The 22968-nt window shown below is 33.0% G+C and overlaps 1 protein-coding gene across 1 annotated transcript; it reads right to left on the bottom strand.

Moving 5' to 3' along the window:
- Positions 1–20730: 20730 nt before the first annotated feature.
- On the bottom strand, positions 20731–22079 carry LOC127121798 (transcription factor MYB10). Its single transcript, XM_051052235.1, has 3 exons — positions 21765–22079; positions 21146–21513; positions 20731–21040 (listed from the first exon to the last, which is right to left on the bottom strand). The coding sequence occupies exons 1-3, from the start codon at positions 22077–22079 to the stop codon at positions 20731–20733; spliced, it is 993 nt and encodes a 330-aa protein (XP_050908192.1).
- Between the last annotated feature and the right edge of the window lie 889 nt (positions 22080–22968).

Raw genomic sequence — 22968 nt, 5'->3', positions numbered from 1 at the left:
TCAAATCAATGGCAAAAATGAAGTATAAGATGTGAAAGAATACTTAGTTTTGAAAACTAAAAATCCCACATAAACAAGAAAGAAACTTGGAAATGAAAAAAAGCCTAATCAGAAAGTTTGATGGAGATAGAAAAGGTGAACGATACCCGTATACAATAACATGGTAATTTGTCTTCATGACAATGGTAATTTTACAAGAAGAACAACCATTGCAGTCCGACAAATAATAATATTTTTTCTTTCATTTAAGACAAACAAGACATTGTCTATATATATTTTTTTAAATAAAGAAATTTTACATAGATATGTTATGTTTGATGTGAATTGATGAATTGAGAATATTTTGACCGTTGTTTATTTATAAATGGACGATAAAGATTCATTCCTTAATATTTTTATGAAACTGGACAAAAGGTTTCTCCTCGGTTGTCAACTCAATTGAGGGAATAGATCATGAATAAAATAAAAATATTATAAGGTGCTAAAATATAATTGGTGTAATATGAATGCATGTCCCTTAAAGATTTCCCCCTTACTTTGTCAACTCAGTCGAGGGAATAGGTAGTATTTTTTAAAATAAAAAAATGTAGCGTGTCTTTGGTTCATATATCTTGGTTGGTTGTTGATCGAGGTGAAAACTTTGTTATAGAATCTACTCTCTCTGATCTCATATATAAGTAATTTTACAAAAAAAATCATCCTGAAAGAAAAATGTCTAAATGTATTATTTAAATATTACATTCTTTTTAATTTTATCTCTATTTTTTTGTTTTGGAAATCGATTAAAATATATAAATGTGAAAAATATTGATATGTTTAGAATAATGATATTTAATGTATAATTATAAGTGACCTTTGCTTATATTTAAGACCATTAAATTTTGTTGTTGCTTATATTTGAGACTAAAGGGAGTATTTTTTGTTGTAGTGTATGTGTATCAAAACACAAGAATTATCATGAGAAGAAGGAGTTAATTAGGAATTGCTTGAGGGATATACTTTATTGACTGTCATTTCTGATAATAAATATATCAAAACATATATTAAGACAACTATAAATCATGTTGAACATGATGTAATGAACAGAGAATAATCAGATTTTGATTGAAAATAATTTATAGAAATCAAATTAGAAGACAATTTAGAGAACCAATGTCTACTAGATTGTTATAGGCGATATATGAACTTATTTAGTTTTCATACATGATTGTTTAAAGTATAAGTTATGCATGTAAATTTCTTCATCTATAGTGTCATGAAGAAATGCATTATGAATATATAATTGGTGAATGACTAATTTTTAGTGGCAGCAATTGAAAGTAAAAGTCTCATAGTGGTTAATTTAGCTACAATATAGATTTCCAAATAATCTATGTATTCTATTTCATTAGATCTTTTGGCTAAAAATCTAGTCTTATATCTTTTTATGGAACCATAATTCAATTATATATCATGTTTTATTGAGATTGAGAGCCCAAATTTCATTGTTCATGGCCTCAATCCATTGTTGGGATTTAATTGCTTCTTTGTAAGTGGTAGATTCCATGGAATTGTTTAAGGATGACATAAAAATCAAAATGAGATTTGGACAATTATCATATATAAGATACAGAAGAAATAAGATACAAAAGAAATAAGATTCCATGAATTTTTGTGTCTTATAGATTTCCTAGTGGGGATGATTTCAAAATATTTAAAATGCTTAGGAATGTTTGTGCCAGGTGTGACTTGGTGGTGATTTTGATGTGTGGCATACTTGTTGTGAAATTCTCATAGTTTTTATTTTGAATCAAATCAAAGAATATATATAATTAAAAAAATCAATGAAATAAGGCGATCGCAAGGATCCAGCTCACTAAACAGACAAAGGACAACCAAAGAAAAAAAACTCTAAGCTACACCATTATATTAGCAACATCACATATAAGTTTAGGTCGCATCCAACCCCTATAAACAATATAGTCTATAATTTTGCTAACTATATCGTGTGATCTATATTTCTATCAAAACAAGTATCATTCATATATTGCCAAATTCCATAGATGGTCCCAGCAATGGCAATCTTCATGATGGTAGCTTTATAGATTTTACCTTTAGTGTATCTTTCTATCTATTTGATTTCCTCCTTATAGTCTTGTGGGCTATGTTGCACCTCCATCCAATGGAGGATACAATCCCAAATCTCAAATGTGTTCTTGCACTAAAAAAGAAGGTGATTTATGGATTCATCAGCATTACAACATAAACTGCAACTGCTATCTTGAATCATCTCAAATCTGATTAATCTATCTTTAGTAGCCAATTTTCTGTGACACGCAAGCCAAAACACCAACACATCTCTATGGCGCGTATAATTTGATCCCCGTAAATGGCTCCTGCTAACTCTGGTATTGTCTTCAATCAACTCACAATACACTTTCTTCATGGAGAATATTTGATTGCTTATCATGTCATCCCAAAGTTGTTCCATCTGGTTAACATAGTCTCGCTTTTGCATGATGTGCTTCATAATCCAAGAACTACTGCTACTAATATCAGTAGTCATCACATCCTTTCCTTTGAGGTAGTACATATGGATCCACTTGACCCACATATTATCAGGCTTCCTGCATAAATTCCATATGCACTTCAACAGGGACTGAACATTCCAAATCTCAAGATTTATCACATTAAAACCACCTCGATTGATAGGGATGCAAGTCTTCTTCCAAGCTACAGGACACTTCCTACTATTCCCAGACTGACCAGTCCAAATGAAAGATCTGCAAATGTAATCAATCTTCTGGATAACCATCTTAGGTACTGGGAAGCATTGCATCTAATACTGAGTTATGGCATGAGATATGCTTTTGACAAGTTGGATCCTACCAGCAACACTAAGAAGCTTTGATATCCAATGCCTAACTCTCCCCACTATCCTATACACAAGGGGAAAGTAATGGTTAATATTGAGCTTTTTGTTGGACAGAGGAACACCAAGATATATGACTGGCAATTAACCTTCTTCAAAACCCGTCAAGTGAATTAAAGATCTCTTTGTATTATCATAAATACCTCTACACTAAATTTTATATTTGCCAGGGTTAACAATAAGGTTAGTAGACTCAGAGAACTTTTTAAAAGCATCAAGCATCATCTCCACTGACTTTTGGTCCTCTCTACTGAAGAGCGGCACATCATCAACAAAAGTGAGCAGTGTATGAAAATACTTTTTTATAGAATGTGATATTTCTAGAGATAAAAGTGTTTTTATTATGCAAGTAAAAAAGGAGACAACCTTTAGTGTTAGTTTCAAAACCTCTACATATACATTGCCATAGGATCTAATTTGGTCATATTAGACATTAAGTAGAGGAAAATCAAATATATTTTAAAAAAATTAAGATTATGAAGTATGGGAGGGTATTTGGATAGAGATTCAAAAGGATTATTGTTTAGAACATAATTACAAGTTGTGTTAATTAAAAAAGTGGCATGATGAATACCATAAGGCCAAAATTATCGTCCTAGGTGACATTCAATAAATTCTTATGTTTTCTTTCAACAATAAATTTTATTGAAGTGTCTCAGCAAAAGAAGTTCTATGGGAAAATTCCTAGTGAGTCATAGAAAAATGACCTGAGGAATTCAAATCCATTGTCATTTTTAAAATAAGAAGAACAATAGTGAACGAGTACCATGTATGTCAGGGTAATTGGAAGAGACAAATTATGGGAGTAAAAAGTGATGTGGATATGGTAATGGGTGGCGGTGACCATGAACAATGGTATGTGTGGATTAATGGAGGTGGTTAAAAGTGAAAGAGTGAGAGAACTTGGGTAGGGTTTCTTAGGTAAATCGTCATTGAGAGAGAAATGGTTGATATAACGAAATAAAGTGAGGGAGTGGTGTGTCTAGTGAGTGTGTGTGAAAGAAACTCTAATACAAAACGTGTTTTGGGATAGTAGTTGTAGTACCTTGATTTCTTATGAGTGACAACTTGGGTAGGTTTGTGAGGTGAATCATTGAGAGATAAATGGTTTATAGAACGGAAGAAAGTGAAATAGTGGTGTTTGAAAAAAACTCTAATACAAAATGTGTTTTGGGATAGTAGTTGTAGTACCCTAGTTTTGGCCGAGCAATGTTATATATTTTCTAAAACATCAGTATAATTTTTTTCATTTTTATTGTATTTTGGTAAAAAAAATCTCAAAAATAAATAAATTAAGAGTGTTATTCCTTTTGACAATTATTTAAGCAAAATTTCTAAGAAAAAAGTGACATTACATTTTATTTAATTGCATTTATCATCATTATTTTTTTTTCTTTTGAATTTAAAAAGAAAACAAAAAAATAACATCTATTTGTTTTAAGTATGGATTTTTAATTAAAAAAAAGATTTAATGTTGTTGTTGTTATTATTTTTATTATTATCATTTTGGATGTCAATTATTGTGTGCGTCATGTTCATTTCTCATCCCCAACTCATTCAAATAATGTTCTATTCCCTATTATGTAGTTCCCGACCAAAGATCCAACACCAAATAAATATCCGTTAGATTATCTCCTGCCAATTACTAAATTCCAAATATAAAGATCCACACGATCATCAATCGGGTTTTAACCTATCGGAGTATACTACAGATTTTGAACTAAAAATTCTGCGAGGAATGTCTGATATTCCTTTTACGCATATTTTTTTTTAATTAAATATAGTTTAAAAAATTTAGTTATATACAAGAATTAAATTAAATTAAATAATGAAATATAGCCACGTGATTTTCACGCCACAAACAACATTAAATTAGTTGCCACATGAAAATCATGCCACAACTTTGCCATTAAATATTAATACAATTTAAACAATTTATTCATATATGGGAATTAATTTAAATAAAATAATACAATATAAACAATTTACAAAAGCTAATATGGTATGTTCATCAACAAAATCTCCCGATTTTTTGGTATAAGTCTTTGCAACTATCTCATTCATTCATGTGGGTCTCCCCAAATCCTTAGATTAACTAATAAAATTAACTTTAATTAAAAATATATAGGAAATCAAAATATAACTTTAAAAAGTAGTTATAATTACCATGCGCCGAGCATGTTCGACGATACTAATGCTTCCAACTGCATTAAGGTGACCCCCCTTTTCAGATGCTCTCATTTTTTTTGCAATTTCAAATCTTTCCTTAAAATCGGGTGAATCCCAATAGACAAGAAGTTCATCAAAAACTTCCTTTCCTATAATGTTAGAATGAACACTTTCCTCTTCCCAACCACGTCTAGCACACCATAGCATGTCAGAAAATCAGATTGATGTTCTGCCCCGCCAATGTTTTTCAATCCTAGCCTCGCTAATTACTCCTAACGTACACTCTTCCTGTAATGTTGTATGACATTAAAATTAATCGTTAGATGATTATAATTAAAAAAAGTAATTAAAATAACAATAACTTAAAATAAATTCGTTATACCTTAAATTTGCTAAGCTAAGCATCTTTATCACTCTTGGAAAGTTCTCGAAATCTCTTCAAAGATTTTCTATACATTTATTGAATAACATAACTTATACATTTGGCAGCAAACCGACTCGGCTTGAAAATAAACAATAATAATTTGAATAAGTATTATTAAATCTAAAAAAAGGCAACATGTTTACTTAAATTAAAAATTCATAAATTAGAAACTTACAATTTTCTACTAGGTCAAATATAGTATCTTCCATCAATCATCTCAAACTAATTCGAATGTGAAGTGAGATCCCGCCCCCCATGATCGTCCTCATCCCCCCCCCTTAAGATCGTCCTTATTATCATCCTTATACTTCCCCTAATGATCCTCCTCACGCGTAGGTATGTGTGTGGTAGGTGAGGTGCGAGGTCTCCCAATATGCATGGATGGTAAAGGTATGTGTGTGATAGAAGAGGTGTGAGGCCCCCAAGGATACATGGATGGTAAGGGTATGTGTTTGGTAAGTGAGGTGCGAGGTCCCCAAGGATTTATGTATGATGAAGGTATGTGTGTAGGATGTGGGATCCCCCAGGCTTCATGGATGGTGAGAGTATGTGTGAGGGATGCGGGGTGCGGGATCCCCCAAGACTGTATGGATGGTGAGGGTATGTGTGATAGATGATGAGGGAACGAATTCATGAAGGATGAGGGCACCTATGCGAGTTCTGGAAAGCTAACACCTCAATCTACTGGTATGGAAAGCTAGACACCCTAGTCTGCTGATATGGAAAGCTAGACACCCAGTCTGCTGGTATGGAAAGCTAGATCCACCAGTCTGCTGGAACGGAAAGGTAGATCCCCCAGATGGGCTAATGAAAGTTGGATTTCCAAATGGTAACATAGGATAATCATGAGGGAAGAGTAGTGACATAAGAGGTTGAGAACTAGATATAAACATGAGATCTACCTAACTTTGTGGGGAGGACACATGGCCAACGGAGGTGCCTCACATGCCATTACCCTCGGGCGTTGATGTTGGGTCTTCTTACTCTTACCCTTATTAGTCTGGGGTGGCATTTTGTCTATTTTGAGAGAATACACGTATACTAAATTAACACAACGTATACAACTAATTCATTAACATAATTAATAAATCAATGAAACACATTTAAATCAACACATTATTTTCTATCAATCATTAAGTAAAATTACAAAAATAATATATTCAAATTCTTCATGCTCTTCATCCATATCATTTTCATCATCTGATCCGATATTATCCTCAGATCCAAACTCTTCATTCTCTTCGTCCATATTATTTTCTTCCAACAATATAAATGCATCAACTTGATGACCCTCAACCATTGTATCACACAAACTTTTAATTTGTTCAACTTCAATCACATCATTAATTTGAGAAATTTCATCAACTTGGTAAGCAATGTCTTCCACCAGATCGCCATTTTTGATCTGAAACCCTAGAGTTTTTGTGGTTGTTATTGATGTTGTTTTCTTCGAAGTTGTTGTCCTTGTTTATTGACGTTGTTGTTATTGATAATGTTTTGTTTATTGACGTTGTTGTTCTTGATATTGTGTTTGATGTTGTTGTTGTTTTATTCTTATTTTTGTTGTTGATATTGAGATTGAGATTATGTGTTTTATGATTCTTTGTGCAACTTTCCTTTTGTTTCGTCTAGTTGAGTTTTTTATATCTAATATCGATTGTTTGTTTCACTAACCTTTGAACATATAACCTAGTAAATTGATTTTGGAAATAATCATATGAAAAACTATGTTGTATCTGAAACTTATCTTACACTGATTAATGATTTTCTAGCATTCTGCAACTCATCATTCATCTCACATTGTTTTATTGTTAAAATCTCTCAAATACTTCTAGTTTTCGTTCAACTTTCTTTCATATTTGTTCATTTTTCAAAGCATCAAATTTTATGCTTTCAAGAATGAATTAGTAGAAAAGGAAGTGTTGAATAAAGAACTTGAAACATTGGAGAGATTTTAACCATAAAACAACACGAGAAGAATGATGAATTGCAAGATGCTTCAAAATTATAATCAATGTAAGTTGTTCTTAAAATATAACACAATCGTTTATAAAATAATTTTCCTAACCAATTTTTAGAAGTTATATGTTCAGTATAGGGTTTAGTGAAATGAGTAATCCATATTAGATTTAATAAACTCAAAATTGTCTTACCCCTAGATTTTATGAGATAATCGAGGTGAAAATATGATATATTCGTCAGTGAAATTACAAAACCGAGGGGACATGTGTTTTCTCCATTTCAGAATTCTAAAAAGGTCTTCTTGGGGATCAAATTCATGACCTTTTCATATACTCATATGTTTTCTTAAAATCGAGAGTAGGGTTTTCACTTTACGTGACGCCTATCGTTACCTCGCCTTTGTAGCCGAGGTTAAATTCATTTCACGTCCAAGGTTAAATGTGATTTTTCTAGTAGTGTGGGTAGAGTTTGTGAGGTGAACCATCATTGAGAGAATGTTTGATAAGATGGAAGAAAGTGAGAGAGTGGTGTATCTAGTGAGTGTGTGTGAAAGAAACAATAATACAAAACGTGTTCTGGGATAGTAGTTGTAGTACCCTAATTTTGTCCAAGCGACGACTTGGGTAGGGTTTGTGAGGTGAACCGAGAAATGGTTGATAAAATGGAAGAAAGTGAGAGAGTGGTGTGTGTGAAAGAAACTCTAATATAAAACTCGTTTGAGATAGTAGTTGTAGTATTCTTATTTTGTTCAAGCAATTAAATATATATTTTAAAATATCAGTAGAATTTTTTTCATTTTTTTTTATTTTAGTAAAAAAAAAAGCAAAATTCAGAAAAAAACACTATTATAGGAAGTGTTGGTGTGTGTTTGATTCAAGTTGTGTTGGTGTGTATTCTTTCTTTCTCAATCTCACCGTTTTTCTTCTAATGCAAAGAATATTGATATGAATCATTAGGTTAAAAAAATTTATTCACAACAACATTTTTCAATAAAAAACTCAGAAAAAAACACCTTTTCTGCATATATATACAACTTGTTATTTACATATCCATATACACCTTTTCTGCAAGAAAAAAACACACAAATCACATTCTTTAAACTCAGAAGAAAAAAAACTTTGTAAAAAAAACTCATAAAACTCAAACAACGTAAAACACAAGAATCTTAAATGAAACTATAGATATGCAAACAACAAATAGAAGATAGGCAACACCAATCATCCCCACCACCAACAACAATAACAAAACTCCTCACCTTCAAAATTTCATTCTCAGTAACAACAAGAACTTGTAGTCCATTTTGATGGAAGGCCAACTTTTGAAATTGTCATTCTCATTTTTCAAACTCTCCATCTTCTTCATCCAATTCTTCGTCTTCTTCAGCTTCTAAAATACTCTTTATCTTATTGAGGCTTCTCCCGCAATCGCCACTAGATCTGAACCTCTGATACTTGAATCCACTCCTGAGCCAACAATAATCTTCAGATTTAACATTTCTCTAAAAAATTATCAGAAATCCAGATCTCTAAAAAAAGAGATATGAACTCCAAAACATAGATTTATTTCACTAAAAGAAAAACATATATGGAATTTTTGTAATTTCCTGTGAATTGTGTTGTTTTAGTAATGGTGACTTATTAAGAATAGAGAAGGAATGTATTTTTTGGATTAAGGATGTTTTATGGTGTTAAGTGAAAAACATATTTATGGGTGATAACTTTTTGTTGGTGGTGATGAACAAAAATAAATTTAAGGAATTTGCTTCTTTTTTTTATGTTAATTTTTATTTGTCTTTTCCTCCTCGTCTATTATAATGCTTTTATGATTTTTCCAACGGATCTTTCCAATGTCAATCCGTTTTTCCTTTTTCATTATCCTTTTAAAAAATAACCAATCCAGATACATAAAACAATTGTAAGCTAAAAAAAACACCAGCACTGCATCATTGTAAGCATCAATTTCCATCGTCTATGATAAATCAAACTTAACACAAGTAATGACTAAGTTCTCTGAGAAACTTCGAGAAAAGCATTATATTTTGAAATGATTCATTTAAATTGATCTAAATATTTATAGTGAGACACAAGTAATGATAAAAAATTAATGTCCAAAATAGAAATCATGTGGCAAAGTATTACAGTGTGATTTTCATGTGGCAAAAAAGTCGCCACAATTACTTTTTCCGCGTGATTTTCCACGTCACTAATCAATTATTGTAACGGAATTTCCACCTTTGTGGTGTGAAAATCACGTAATTAATCACAGTATTTTTAGTGTTTTAAAACAATCTATTAAATAGTTTCCCATACAAAATTTTCTCAAAGGTATGATGGTAACTTTCCCAAGTTAAAGTCACTAAATCATTATCCACTAAAAGTTCATCACAACAACTCTTTCTCATTGAAGAATATTTTCCAGTATCCTTTACATTTTATATTGACTTGTAACCATTTTAGCTTTAATAATTCACAGATTTGTTGCAACACTGTATTTTAGTCCCATCACAATCCTTACACATTTGTCACTTTCCCTCGTCTTAACCCTAATTCTTCAATATAAATAGAGGCATACAAATAGGTTTTTGAAAGGAGGTTGAAAAATAAAGAATAAAAAAAACCAACTCACATAAAAAACATGAGAAGGTCCCTTCACCAGCGCTCCTCCGACCGATGACACTATGACTCCGTCGTGCGTCCATTGAACCACCATGGTTGCCTCCTTGAAACATGCACACCGTTGAATCCATAGCGAAATTGGAACCACCACGTTCACCTCCTTGATTCTAATCCTTCAGGATCTGAATTTTTTAGCTTCTCTATAAATGTTCATATTCAGTAGCAGAACTTAATTTAGATCACAAATTTTAGTCTATGATCCTGCACACCTAAACATAAGTTAGTATATCCAATTGTTCTTTAAATATTTTGTTATCATCAAAACATTAGAGATATAATATAAACCAATTTTTTTCCAACACCTTCTGTCGAGGTCTTACTCTCCTAATTTTCAAATATAAATTAGGCAAATCCTAGAAACCATAAATTTCACCTATTAGATTCCCTTTTTCCTAGAATCATCACATCAACATTTACCGAGACTTTAAGTGTTATGACACTTCTGAGGGTTTCTAACTGATGACTTCTAACTCGATCCTATTGTGTTCTCACTTACGAATTAATTTCCATTAGGCAAGCACATACTCATAAATCAATAGGATTTTCCCAGTGATATTTCTTACATGATTTAACTAAGAGATCTTTCTCTTATTTCTAACATCAATCAATTAGTTGACTTTCACACATTACATCCTTAATGATTTCCCATACTTATCACACATGATTATAAGAGTTTCTGGTTCTATTAAGTGCAGTTGATCTCACATGAAATCGTAAGATAAGGATTGATTATCTACCCAACTAGGGTTTCATACATGTATGCATATATTTGGCGAGTTTCAAACGGTTTCCCTCATTTGTTAGACGGAATTCACACACCTCTAAACATAACACATACTACACAACTTGTGCAACAATTAGGGTTGAATAAGTCATAAGAATAGGGAAAACATAGGTGCCAACACGGCTCGCCCGTGATCACCAACTCGGGTAATGTTTGGGTCTAACACGCCCCTCCCTACAAAAACCCGAAGGGGCCACGATTAGGTTGTGCTTGGAAGCATGACATGTTTCAGACTCAGGCATGCCTCATTCTGTAAACTAAAGAAGGACACGATTCCCTCATGTCAGTGGACTCAAGCCATGTCCATAGACAAGACATTTTTCATCAAAACCACAACATGTAATTCACTTACGTGTCAATTATTCTTAATCATGTAATATTATATTTTGAATGGCATCAAGTAAGTTCATTCCTTTTTCCTAATCCCATTATGCTAGCTACATACTTTAACACACAATTGTTTTAGGTTAGAAGCAAAACATGCAATTGGTCATCAACTCATATACATGTTATTCACATATTTTATGCTAAGGCTAACAAGCATTCACACAAAATCATGAAGATTATCAAACATGGTTTCATCAATGAAACAACCCCAAAACCCTCATCATGCTTTCCTAATGGTACTAAACCCAATCAAACCCACATTTAGAACCCCACATTTGAATGATCTAAGCTTTGCTTTTGACACTTCTCTTCAGGAAACTCTACTTTACTTGGACATGCAAGGAAATTATGCTTTGAACTCAAAACTTTCTTCTTCTGCTCCAAATTTTATGAATTTAGTGAGCGAAGGAATGGTGAAAATGAGGATTCCTTCATCCAAAAGGGGTTCTTATAATGAGCTGCCAAAATGACCATATTATCCTAGATACTTAGCAACAATTGCTAAACACGCCACTATGTTAATTTAACCTCTTAATCATTTTATTAACCATTAATTCTAATGAATACTGATGACAAGGGGGGGAATTAGAGTATTATAGAGATGGAGCGAATAATCAAGTTTGAGTCATTTTGTGATTTTTTTTTCAAAATAACCATTTTTTTTAAAAATTCGAAAATAATCAATTTAAAAAATAATAATAATAATCAAGTTTGGTAGAGGATGCGCCAGATGAATTGGTGCATCCCCATACCAATAAAAGGAGGCGCCAGTAGCATTGGCGCACATGCATTGGGCCTCATGAGGAGGCGCCAATGCTTGTGGCGCCTGCATTGACCCTCATGAGAAGGCGCCAATGCCTCTGGCGCCTGAGTGTTTTTTTAAGGTGGATGTATGTGCCAATTCATCTGGCGCATACAACCCTCCTATTATTTAGTATTTTATTTTAATTTTTTTAGTTATTTAATTTTTTTAAATTTTTTTATTTTTAATATTTAATATTTATTATTTAATACATAAAAAATAATAATGAAAATAAATAAATTTATTAAATATGTAATAATTGGTTACATTGGACAGACAAAAAACTAATGACCCGCCCGATTATAACGTCCCCCCGTTTCACATCCCGGTGCGTTAGTTTGTCTCCGAGGTCTCCCACGATTTTCTTGAGGTGTTTGTGGTCTTTGGATGCTGACCTGATCGAGCGATGGCTGGTTGGAAGGTCCGGCGGTATTTGACAGATGTGTCATCATTTGCTCCCAATATCCGAAGGGGCTCTGGCCAACGGTGCTTCCGTAATGGAGTTCGGTGCCCATGTCATCTTAGTTAGGGCATTGGGGTTGGGTGAATTGAGGACGGTATAGTTGCCCAAATTGGGCCATTGAGTCGTTTTGAAAACGAAACAATGGTTCCTGGGGCGTACTATAGTTAAACAGTGGTTGAGTGTTCATTGGTGGGGGGGCTACGATGACGCGACCCATATGAATCATCTGGGCTATAGACGGTTGTGGTTGCGGGGTTTGATTCTTGGTTTTGTGTTTGGGTGGGTGGTATGAATGGATTGCGACGTTGGATGGTTGGTTGTTGGGTGGTTGGCATGAATGGGTTGCGATGTTGGGTGTGTGGTTGTTGTGTGTATGTGGTCGGTTGATGTTGTGTGGTTGGTTGTTGGGTTTGGGTGGGTTCACATTGGTGTTGGATGGGTTCATATTGGTGTTGGGTGGTGAATTGATGTGGGGCATACGATGACGAAGCAAGTTGGCGCGGATCCATCAAATACCGCGGCTCAGATACAAATTGTTGAGTTGTTACAGACCTAAACCATGCCATATATTGTTGATTCGATCATGCACCTTGGATGACTGGTTCGTTCAAGATGTGTTGTCGTCGATTCCTCCATTGATGACACATGTCTTTTGCAAAGTCTCTCCAGTCAGAATAATCCCACTGTGCATCGACCCTTTTCTGATGCCAATTCCCCAAACACGTGGGAGATTCTGGAATATGTTGTAGCATACCGAACTGCAGTTTGACCTGGTCACTTTGGTGCATTTCCTCTGTAGTGAATCGGATAATCGGTGTCTTCGTTGTCCAAACTGCAGCATCGTCATGGTTCACATCATGATTCAGACCCAGATATGGCCTCCAAACAAACTGTAAAACAATACCAAATCGTTAGATGAAAAATAATTTGAGAAATATTTTTAAATTAAAATATAGTTTGGTAGGAGTATTACATCGTCATGTCCAATGTGGTCCAATAGATTTCGATAGACTACAATAGTGTGTTTCGGACACCTATTGTAGTTCATTCCCCTTACTGACCACCTAAGATACTAAAAAGAAGTGAAAAATATTATTTACTGTTAATTTAAATAATAAATATAATTAACTAAATGGTGAATGGTAAAGTGTTAGATTTACTTGGTTGCAAAAGGGAACACGAATGAGCGCATATTTATCGGGGCGAGCGACGATATTATAGACTACCCCCAAGCTTGAAGCAAATAAGCACATGAAAAAAAGTACAAGTATTCTTTTTTGCAGTTCTACACATTGCACTATATAGATGGGCCAACACAGCTGAACCCTAACTATAAGTGTTTACCTTATTAATGTTGCGTAATAAAGGTAAATACATTATATTCACAGAATTACCTGTAATTTCTGGAAACAAAAAGTTACCAAATAAAATCATAATCTAACACCGATCTTTTATTATTTTCTCATACTCGGTTGAATCGTCAGACAATACTATACTGGAATAATATTGCTTTAGGTATTTTAAATTTATACCTTGCCCCCTTGCTTGACCGGATGTGTCTCCCTCAGTTTTGTCGTCTAACAAAGGGGCACCCAATAATTCATTGCATATATTGTTGTCTTGGTTAACTTGCCCATTCATTGCCTTTCCGTCTATATGGAGACCCAACAACATGTACACGTCCTCAAGTGTGACAATACACTCACCAATCGAAAGGTGAAATGTGTGGGTCTCGGGTCTCCACCTCTTCAACAAAGCCAAAATGAACTTGTAGTCCACCGAGTACGAAACAATGTTTAGTAGATTTCCAAATCCACATCCTCTAATATATGGTTCTATTAAAGGATCGTGGGGTACATATTCATGTACACGACATCTAAACCGCTTCGGATCCTAATAACAAAAAAGTAACAAAATATAATTAGAAGAAGAAATACATACTCAACAAACACACATCTATAAGAAGTAATCCAAAAATAGAAACTAAAAAGAGAGAGATTACAAAGGTATAACACAAATAAGATATGTATTAGAAGTAATCCAAAAATAGAAACTAAAAAGAGAGAGATTACAAAGATATAACACAAAGAAGATATGTATTAGAAGTAATCCAAAAGTAGAAACTAAAAAGAGAGAGATTACAAAGGTGTAACACAAAGAAGATATGTATTAGAAGTAATCCAAAAACAGAAAGTAAAAAGAGAGAGATTACAAAGGTATAACACAAAGAAGATATGTATTAGAAGTAATCCAAAAATAGAAACTAAAAAGAGAGAGATTACAAAGGTATAACACAAAGAAGATATGTATTAGAAGAAATCCAAAAATAGAAACTAAAAAGAGAGAGATTACAAAGGTATAACACAAACAAGATATGTATTAGAAGTAATCCAAAAAAAGAAACTAAAAGAGAGAGATAACATACAAATGCTGAGATATTCTCGATTGTGCCTCTGTGTTCATCGCCCGTAGTCAACAAAGACATGATTTGAATTTGCAAAGCTTGAGTTTGGTAGATGAAAGAAGTGTGGTAGAAGAAAATACTTAAGTATTGATGAAGATGATTTGATATTGTTGATATGAGAGACTATTTATAGATGAATGAGTGAGTATGTTTGGAACCTAAAAAGAGTGTGATTGGTTGCATGGAAAGGCAAGAGGAGACAAGAGAATGACAAAATTCAGCATGGAAGAGAAAGCTAGCATGTGAGGAATCTTCTTGGCGCATGTGAAGAAAGCATATGCAAGGGAAGAGGAGCCCTTGAGTTTGGAGCCTACATGTGATTTCTCACATGCAAGGAAAAGGCGCCCTTCCTCTTGGCGCCTTAGTGTAGGGAAATTGGAAGGGGTGCCCTTCCTAGTGGCGCCTGAGTGTTATTTTGTGAAGAGGCTCCCAACCCATTGGCGCCTCAGTTACTTTATGGCGCCTAGGGAATGGACGCCTAGGTTGGAATCTTAGGGGACAAAGCTCAGAGATTCTTTGATTCCCTGGCGCTTGTGTATTCTTTTCAATCTTTTCTCTGCGTGCTGGATTCCTTCAACTGTATGCATGGTCAAGTCCGAACAGACAATTACCAAGTTATCAATGCAACGACCAACTTACCAATGACCAACCTATTTATGTTGTGCAGTTGAACAACTTAGCAATGCATTCAGTTTCAATTCCATTCAAACTATCTACATATTTAATATTTCAACACAATGTCTTCCACACAACATTACATGATCAGTGCACATGTCGAAGGTGAAATATTTGATCATTAGTTGTTCGGTTTTTGTTTTTGAAACACAGAGGTGACTCGGTTCACAATAAATCGACGATCAAATTTTTCACATCTGAAATAAAGAATAGAAAATAAATTATAATGCAATAATGTGGGTCAGATCATCTATAAAAATCCGGTTTGGTTTGCAGAAAACCAGGTAAAATTTTATTAGAAGAAGATTCGAGATAATGATGATGTTCAACATACGTTTGGCAGTCACGAACAATCCGGTTACAACGATATAAAGTTGTACATATTACCACGTCAACAACAGGAGTCTCAGTACATTGATTAGTCACAAGTGTTTTGTGAGACTGATGACGAACAAGCTGAGGTGAATGTTCCAGACGATGAATAAGAGGAACCTGAGATCATGGTTGATTCGATGGTGAACGCTGAAGAGGAAGAGGAGCCAATACCATCAAGTCATGTATATTGCCCACCCCAACACATGACAAGGTTAAATTTGGGTTCAGATGAACCTTCGGCAGATCTATGGTACAATCCTTACGTGCAAATGCAAGGATCTCTGAAACAAGGAGACACATTTCGCACAAAAGAGGAATGTGTAAAAGCCATTAAGAAATTCCACATGCAACTATCAACAGATTTCAGAGTAGACAGAACTAACGCATCGAGGTATAAATTTTATTGTCCGAATGAACACTACCTTTTTAGGTTGTCAGCTTCGTACCGGAAGAGGAGCGAGTCTTGGAAGATTGGATCAATAGGTCCAGATCACACATGCATGCTGACAAACCCAATGCAGGATCATCGTAAATTAAGCTCTCAGCTAATATGCGATGAAATATTGTCTGTCATTGGTGATAATCCGTCGTTAAAGGTGAGTACAATAATCTCGCATATTAGGGCAGAGTACGAGTACACTCCATCATATAGGAAGGCATGGATAGATAGAACAAAAGTTGTTGAAAAAGTGTTTGGCAATTGGGAGGAGTCTTACAAACAACTTCCAAAATACCTGTTGGCTCTAAAACACTATGCTCCCGGGACAATTGTCAAGATGGAAACATTGCCCGCATATATACCAGATGGTACGTGTGCTGTTGGAAATAGAATATTTCACCGTCTATTTTGGGCGTATCAACAGTGTATCATAGGTTTTTCTTTCTATAAACCAATTATACAAATTGATGGTACATGGTCGTATGGAAAATACAAAGGAACGTTACTTATGGCAGTGGCACAAGATGGGAACAACAATATTTTTCCGATCGCCTTTGCCCTAAAGGGGAGACTGCTGAGGGATGGAGTTTTTTCCTAAGAAATCTCCGATTGCACGTTGCACCTCAGCCTAACTTGTGTTTGATCTCTGATAGACACCCCTCAATCATCAGTTCATATAATAACATTGACAATGGTTGGCAAAATCCTCCTTTGACGCATGTGTTTTGTATTAGACATATTGCTCAGAATTTCATGCGGGAAATCAAAGATAAGACGTTGCGTAAGAAGGTTGTCAATGCAGGTTACGCATTATCAGAACCTTCTTTCAAACACTATCGTGAGGAAATAAGATTGTCGAACGAAGATGCGGTTAGGTGGATCGATAGTATTCCGTTGGAGAAGTGGACTAGGGCATATGACAACGGTCAGCGTTAGGGCCACATGACAACAAATCTTGTGGAATCAATGAACTCTATCTTCAAAGGCATCCGTAACCTACCAATAACCGCTTTGGTGCAAACTACATATTTCAGGCTAGGGGCGTTGCTTGAAACCAGACGCTCAAAATGGAGTTCAGTGTTGTAATCTGGACAGTTGTTTAGTGATGCTTCAATGAAATTCATCAGACATGAAGTTGCCAAAGCAAACACACACGTGGTTATGGTATTTGACCGAACTAAAGGTTGGTTTAGTGTTTCCGAGTCCGTGGATCACAATGAGGGCATGCCGATGGGACAGTACAGAGTCGAACTAGATAGAGGTTGATGCGACTGCGGAAGGTTCCAAGCCTTTCGTACCCCCTGCTCCCATGTCATTGCGGCGTGCTCAAAGGTTCGAAGGGATCCATCCTACTTGCTATCTGAAGTTTACAAAGTCGTCAGCCTTTCAAATGTTTATAAAATTAGTTTTTCGGTAGTGGCAAAAGAGGATTATTGGCCAGAATATCAAGGGGACATCGTCTGGCACAACGAAGCTATGCGAAGGAAGAAAAAGGGTCGCCCTAACAGCACCCGGATTAGAACTGAAATGGATATGGCGAACAAAATGGTTAACTATGTAGTTCATGCCGTTAACCAGGTCATAATCGTAATAACCGTCCTAGTGTTGGAACGAGCACAACCAGGTAAATTCAGATGTATCTTTGTTGCTATATATGGAAAACTAAATTTATTTCAAAGTACCTCTGTTGCAATATATGGAAAACTAAATTTACTTCATAGTAGACGTCTGTGACGAAAAGACAGTTGTTCATAAAAAATAACACAAACAATTAAAATAACTAGAATACAAAAACTATGTGATTACAACCATCAAAACAATTTTAAACATGTAATGCATCATCCTACGAGCGTCTTGGTCGGTCTTAATATCCACCCATTCGCGCACTTCTCCGTGTTGGTTGAACGTGGACACAAGCCATTATATTCTTCTAATCCATTCATCCTCTCTAATTTCTCCCTCTAACCAACTGTACAACGTCCGATTAAGACGTTCAAACATATTTGTGTTCCAAAGTCAAACTTGTATCGGAGCCGCAACGGCAGAAAATATTACATCAGCATTTCGTTTCTAAATGTATGCAGACATTGTTGAAACAAAGAAAATTGAAATTGATGGTTAAACTAGACTAGGAGATGAATTTGAGTGAAAATAATTGTATGCAAGACGTGGTACTTATAGAGACGGAACATCTATTGGATAAAACATGTGGGCGCCAGTTGGATTGGCGTCCACATGACCATTAAAAGCAGGCGCCACATGAATTGGCGCCCACCTTAAAAAATACACTCAGGCGCCAGAGGCATTGACGCCTCCTCATGAGGGTCAATGCAGGCGCCACAAGCATTGGCGCTTCCTCATGAGGCCCAATGCATGTGCACCAATGCTACTGGCGCCTCCTCTTATTGGTATGGGGGTGCGCCAATTCATCTGGCGCATCCTCTATCAAACTTGGTTATTTTGGTTTTTTTTTTGAAAAATTGGTTATTTTCGATTTTTTTTGAAAAATTTGGTTATTTTGAAAAAAAAAATTCTCATTTTGTGGATTAATTGTTGTCATATTTGTAGAGTTTGTATGGTATATTATGACTAAGAGGAACAAAACGCTAATGTGGTTTATGTAGCCGTGGTTCTTTTATGTATTCGATTAATCGTTTTAATTATTGTATTAGATTGAGACCCGTAAATCCGTGGGGATGAGATGAGTTTTTTAAATAATATTATAAAATATAGACTTTAATTTTGTAATTATAAATTAAATTGTAATTGTGATGATAACGTGAATAAGATAATAAAAAAGAGAAAGTAAAAGTTTAAGTGATAAGAAATATATTTGAGTCATGGAAATGCAAATAAGACACAACAATTTAATTTTAAAATATGAATTATATATAAGAAAATATAAATGATAGTCAGAAATTTATAGTTTAATCTTGTAACATGTATATGAAATTATAATTCAAAATAATATTTTAGAAATAATTTGATGCTTTTGTTTGTCTATTTTGAAAATTATAAGTTAAATTTGAAAGTATTGTCTGTTAATTATATTTAACATTTGTAATAAAATTTAATATTTGAAAGTATTGTTTGAGTACTTTATCTTAAACATTGTGATGTGGTTTTTTCTTTGTTATTATGGTTTTATATTTTCAATAAAAAATATTTTATGCACAATTTTTTATGGGATAAATTATTATATAACGTATTTTTTTTAGAAATATTAATAATTTGAGTTTTTCAATCGATTTATTTAAAATTAATTAATTAAAAAATATAATAATCGTCTACAAAAAATATATAATAATTAATATAGAAAAAACAAAGTAAATTGTATGTTTATAATAGTTTTTCTATTGATTTATTTAAAAGTTAATTAATTTTTTTTTATGGTGAATAAGTGTGTGTAATAGAAAATAGAGTGAAAGTTTCATAAATTGAGTTTTGATATATGGATGATAAAAGATTTGTACATATATGTAATTTATAATAATTTATGTTTTGATGTATTGTAAATATACAATTTGTACATGCATGTAATTTTATGTATGGAATGGAAACACAAAGGAAATAAATTAATAGATATACATAAATTTTAAGAATATTAAGAGATGATTTATGGAATATGAAAATATATGTATTTTAATTAATATAATTTTATAAATTAAAATTACACATTTTTCTTATATGAATAATTAAAGTATTAATAGATTATGTTTTAACAAATGTCACTTTATATTTTAATAATGTAAGAATGAATTATCAAAACAATAGTTATTTATTAAATTTTAATATTATAATAAATAGGTAATAAATATGTGTGAGATCTATCACAACACTGATACTCTAACATTAAAATAGAATAGTTCTATCGCAACACAGATACTCTTTGCACGCATACATTAAAATAGAGTAGTTCTATCAAATATAATCGGCAAAAGTGTTTCGTAATACAAATTAATTCTTAAAAAATGAAAACATTAACTAAAGGAAAAATTACAAAATAATCATTGTAAACTAATTTTCTATTGTCACAAAATCCTTCACAAATCCGTAGGATGGAATTTTTTTCATGTATAAAATGTGTCTAAGATATCTTTTACATTCCGATATAATATCTACTATGTGGAGTAATAAGCTCTACCATCTCATGTTTTTCATCAATCAAGTTCACCAAAGAGGAACACATTCAGATAGCAATCAAGGTTCTAAGATCTCATATTGAGGCTCCTCAGATGATAGAATTGGATTTTGAAGATATTGGTCAGAATGCATTTCTTGTGGAAGTTGATAATCCATATCTAGATTGTATGGATAATATTGTGGAATTGGAGGAAGATCTTGATCAAAAAACATATTAGATGATAGATATGGATTTTGAAGGTATTCGTCAGAAAACATTTCTTGTGGAAGTTGATAATCCATGTCTAGATTGTATGGAGGAAGATCTTGATCAAAAAACATATTACTTGATGAAAATGATGGAACTATATCTTCCAAATCTTGAAACCTGTAATAATAATAATGTAAGTCATGAAATATGTTAATGTAATTATAAAGTTAATATGTATTTTGAATTAAATTTAAAAGGAAAAAAATTGAATTGTCTACTCACGTATCATCCAATGTTGGGACAACATGATTGTTGAAACAAGTACTCTCCTCATTATTGCATAGCATACTTGAATCATCAGCCAACGTTGAAAATTGTTGACAGTTGTTGATATTTTTGTCATCATAAATTTGATCAAGAAGATAGTTACCATGTAGAGTATCTTCTTGATGATCAGATTCCATTCTTGGTAGAACCATTTCTTCTTCTTGGGAGACATTATTTTGTTGGTTACTAATTTCTCCAACACTGTTATTCAACTCATCAACTTGGTTTATGCTTTCTGGAATGAGGTGCTTTCTAGAATTTTTTAAACTCCTTTTTTTAGAATTAATGAAATTCTTTAACTCGTTATCGGTTCTTCCAGGAAACTGTCACAACAAAAATAAATTCAAAATAATTATATAATCAATTATGGGTCATTCTAAAAAAATATCCGTGCATATCACTAAACTTTATTAATTAATAAGTAGACTTCATGAAAAAAAAAATTATTACCAAAAACAAACCCTAATCATTACCTATTATAAATGGTTACAATTATAGAAAGCCTAATAAGCTTTAATTTTTCTTTATAAAAGTAATTTTTTTTCCTATAAGAGTGAAGCATGAATAAACAAACCTGTGAAATCATTTGAGACCATTTGGGTCCTAACTCATTATAGAGATGAATAAGTTTTCTCCCTTCTTCTTCATTGAAAGAACACTTTTTTAAAATTGGATTTAGATGATTTAACCATCTTAAACGACAACTTTTTCCATCTCGAACGAGCTTTGTTTTCTTTCGTACAGAATCCCACTTTCCAACTCCATATTTTGTTACATATTCTCTTAATAATTGATCCTCTTCATTTGACCATGTTCCTTTTTTTAACACAATATTTCTAGTATCCTCACCATGATTGCATTTTTCTTGTTGCAAAGATGAAGATTCCATGATTTGAGTGAATGTGATTTTTAACTACGTGAACAATAGTGTTAGTGTGTTGAAATATATAAGAGAGAGTCCTAGTTTGAATAAAAATCATTTACCCTATTCTAACTCCTATTTTTTTGCTAACTAAATCACATTATCTAATATGGAAGATAAAACTAGACAAACTCCACTTTTCTATAACTTTTTAAATTAACTCGTATATAAAAACTACCTCGGCTACATTTCTGGTCCAACGCTTTTAAGTAAAATACAAATTAAATGATAGCAAAATTAAAGATAAAAATTATATAATAATTCAATTTTAATGATAAAAAGATAAAATTAAATATAAAGTTTTTGAGATCAAGGCGGATGTGATAAACTACGCTTTATAAGTGCCATCTTTTTATTTTAATTTCATAAGTTTAGTACCTCATCTTTCTATAACAAAAAAAAGTTGTTAGTTTTTTTTCTTTTTTTAAAATATTTTTGTTATACATCAACAATATAATTTTTTTTTTATAAATGGATCCAAATAAATTATTTACAAATATTATTTTATGATTTATATTTTAAAAAATTATAATAAATATTAACATGCAATTTTATTGGAATTACATTACAGATTACAGATGTATATAAATTAAATTCTAAACTAGCTCGTTGATAGCTATGTAAGGAAGGATATTATATTGTAGGGATATAAATTCTAATCTCATTGATCGAAGAAAGTTAGTTATCAAACCTGATAGTTAAGTGATAAAGTAGCTTTCCAACTAATCTTCTATAGATAAGAATATCTTCAAAAGGTTTAGTTGTGTCCTGGTGCAACTTGCAAGATGGATCAATAGGAGTTTTGACAGGTTTAAACTCAATGAGACATGTGTCTTTCAACAAATTCAAGAAATAC

Source organism: Lathyrus oleraceus, chromosome 2, assembly GCF_024323335.1.
Source record: "Lathyrus oleraceus cultivar Zhongwan6 chromosome 2, CAAS_Psat_ZW6_1.0, whole genome shotgun sequence".
Taxonomy (NCBI): domain Eukaryota; kingdom Viridiplantae; phylum Streptophyta; class Magnoliopsida; order Fabales; family Fabaceae; genus Lathyrus; species Lathyrus oleraceus.
This window is presented reverse-complemented; position numbering and strand designations above follow the sequence as displayed.

Bases quoted from the DNA above. Each gene is read 5' to 3' on its own strand.
- LOC127121798 (XM_051052235.1), bottom strand. From the start codon at position 22,079: ATGGAATCTTCATCTTTGCAACAAGAAAAATGCAATCATGGTGAGGAT. The intron at 21,514-21,764 runs GTTTGTTTATTC...TTGTTGTGACAG, and splicing joins GGTCTCAAATGATTTCACAG to TTTCCTGGAAGAACCGATAA. The intron at 21,041-21,145 runs GTGAGTAGACAA...TTATTATTACAG, and splicing joins GTCCCAACATTGGATGATAC to GTTTCAAGATTTGGAAGATA.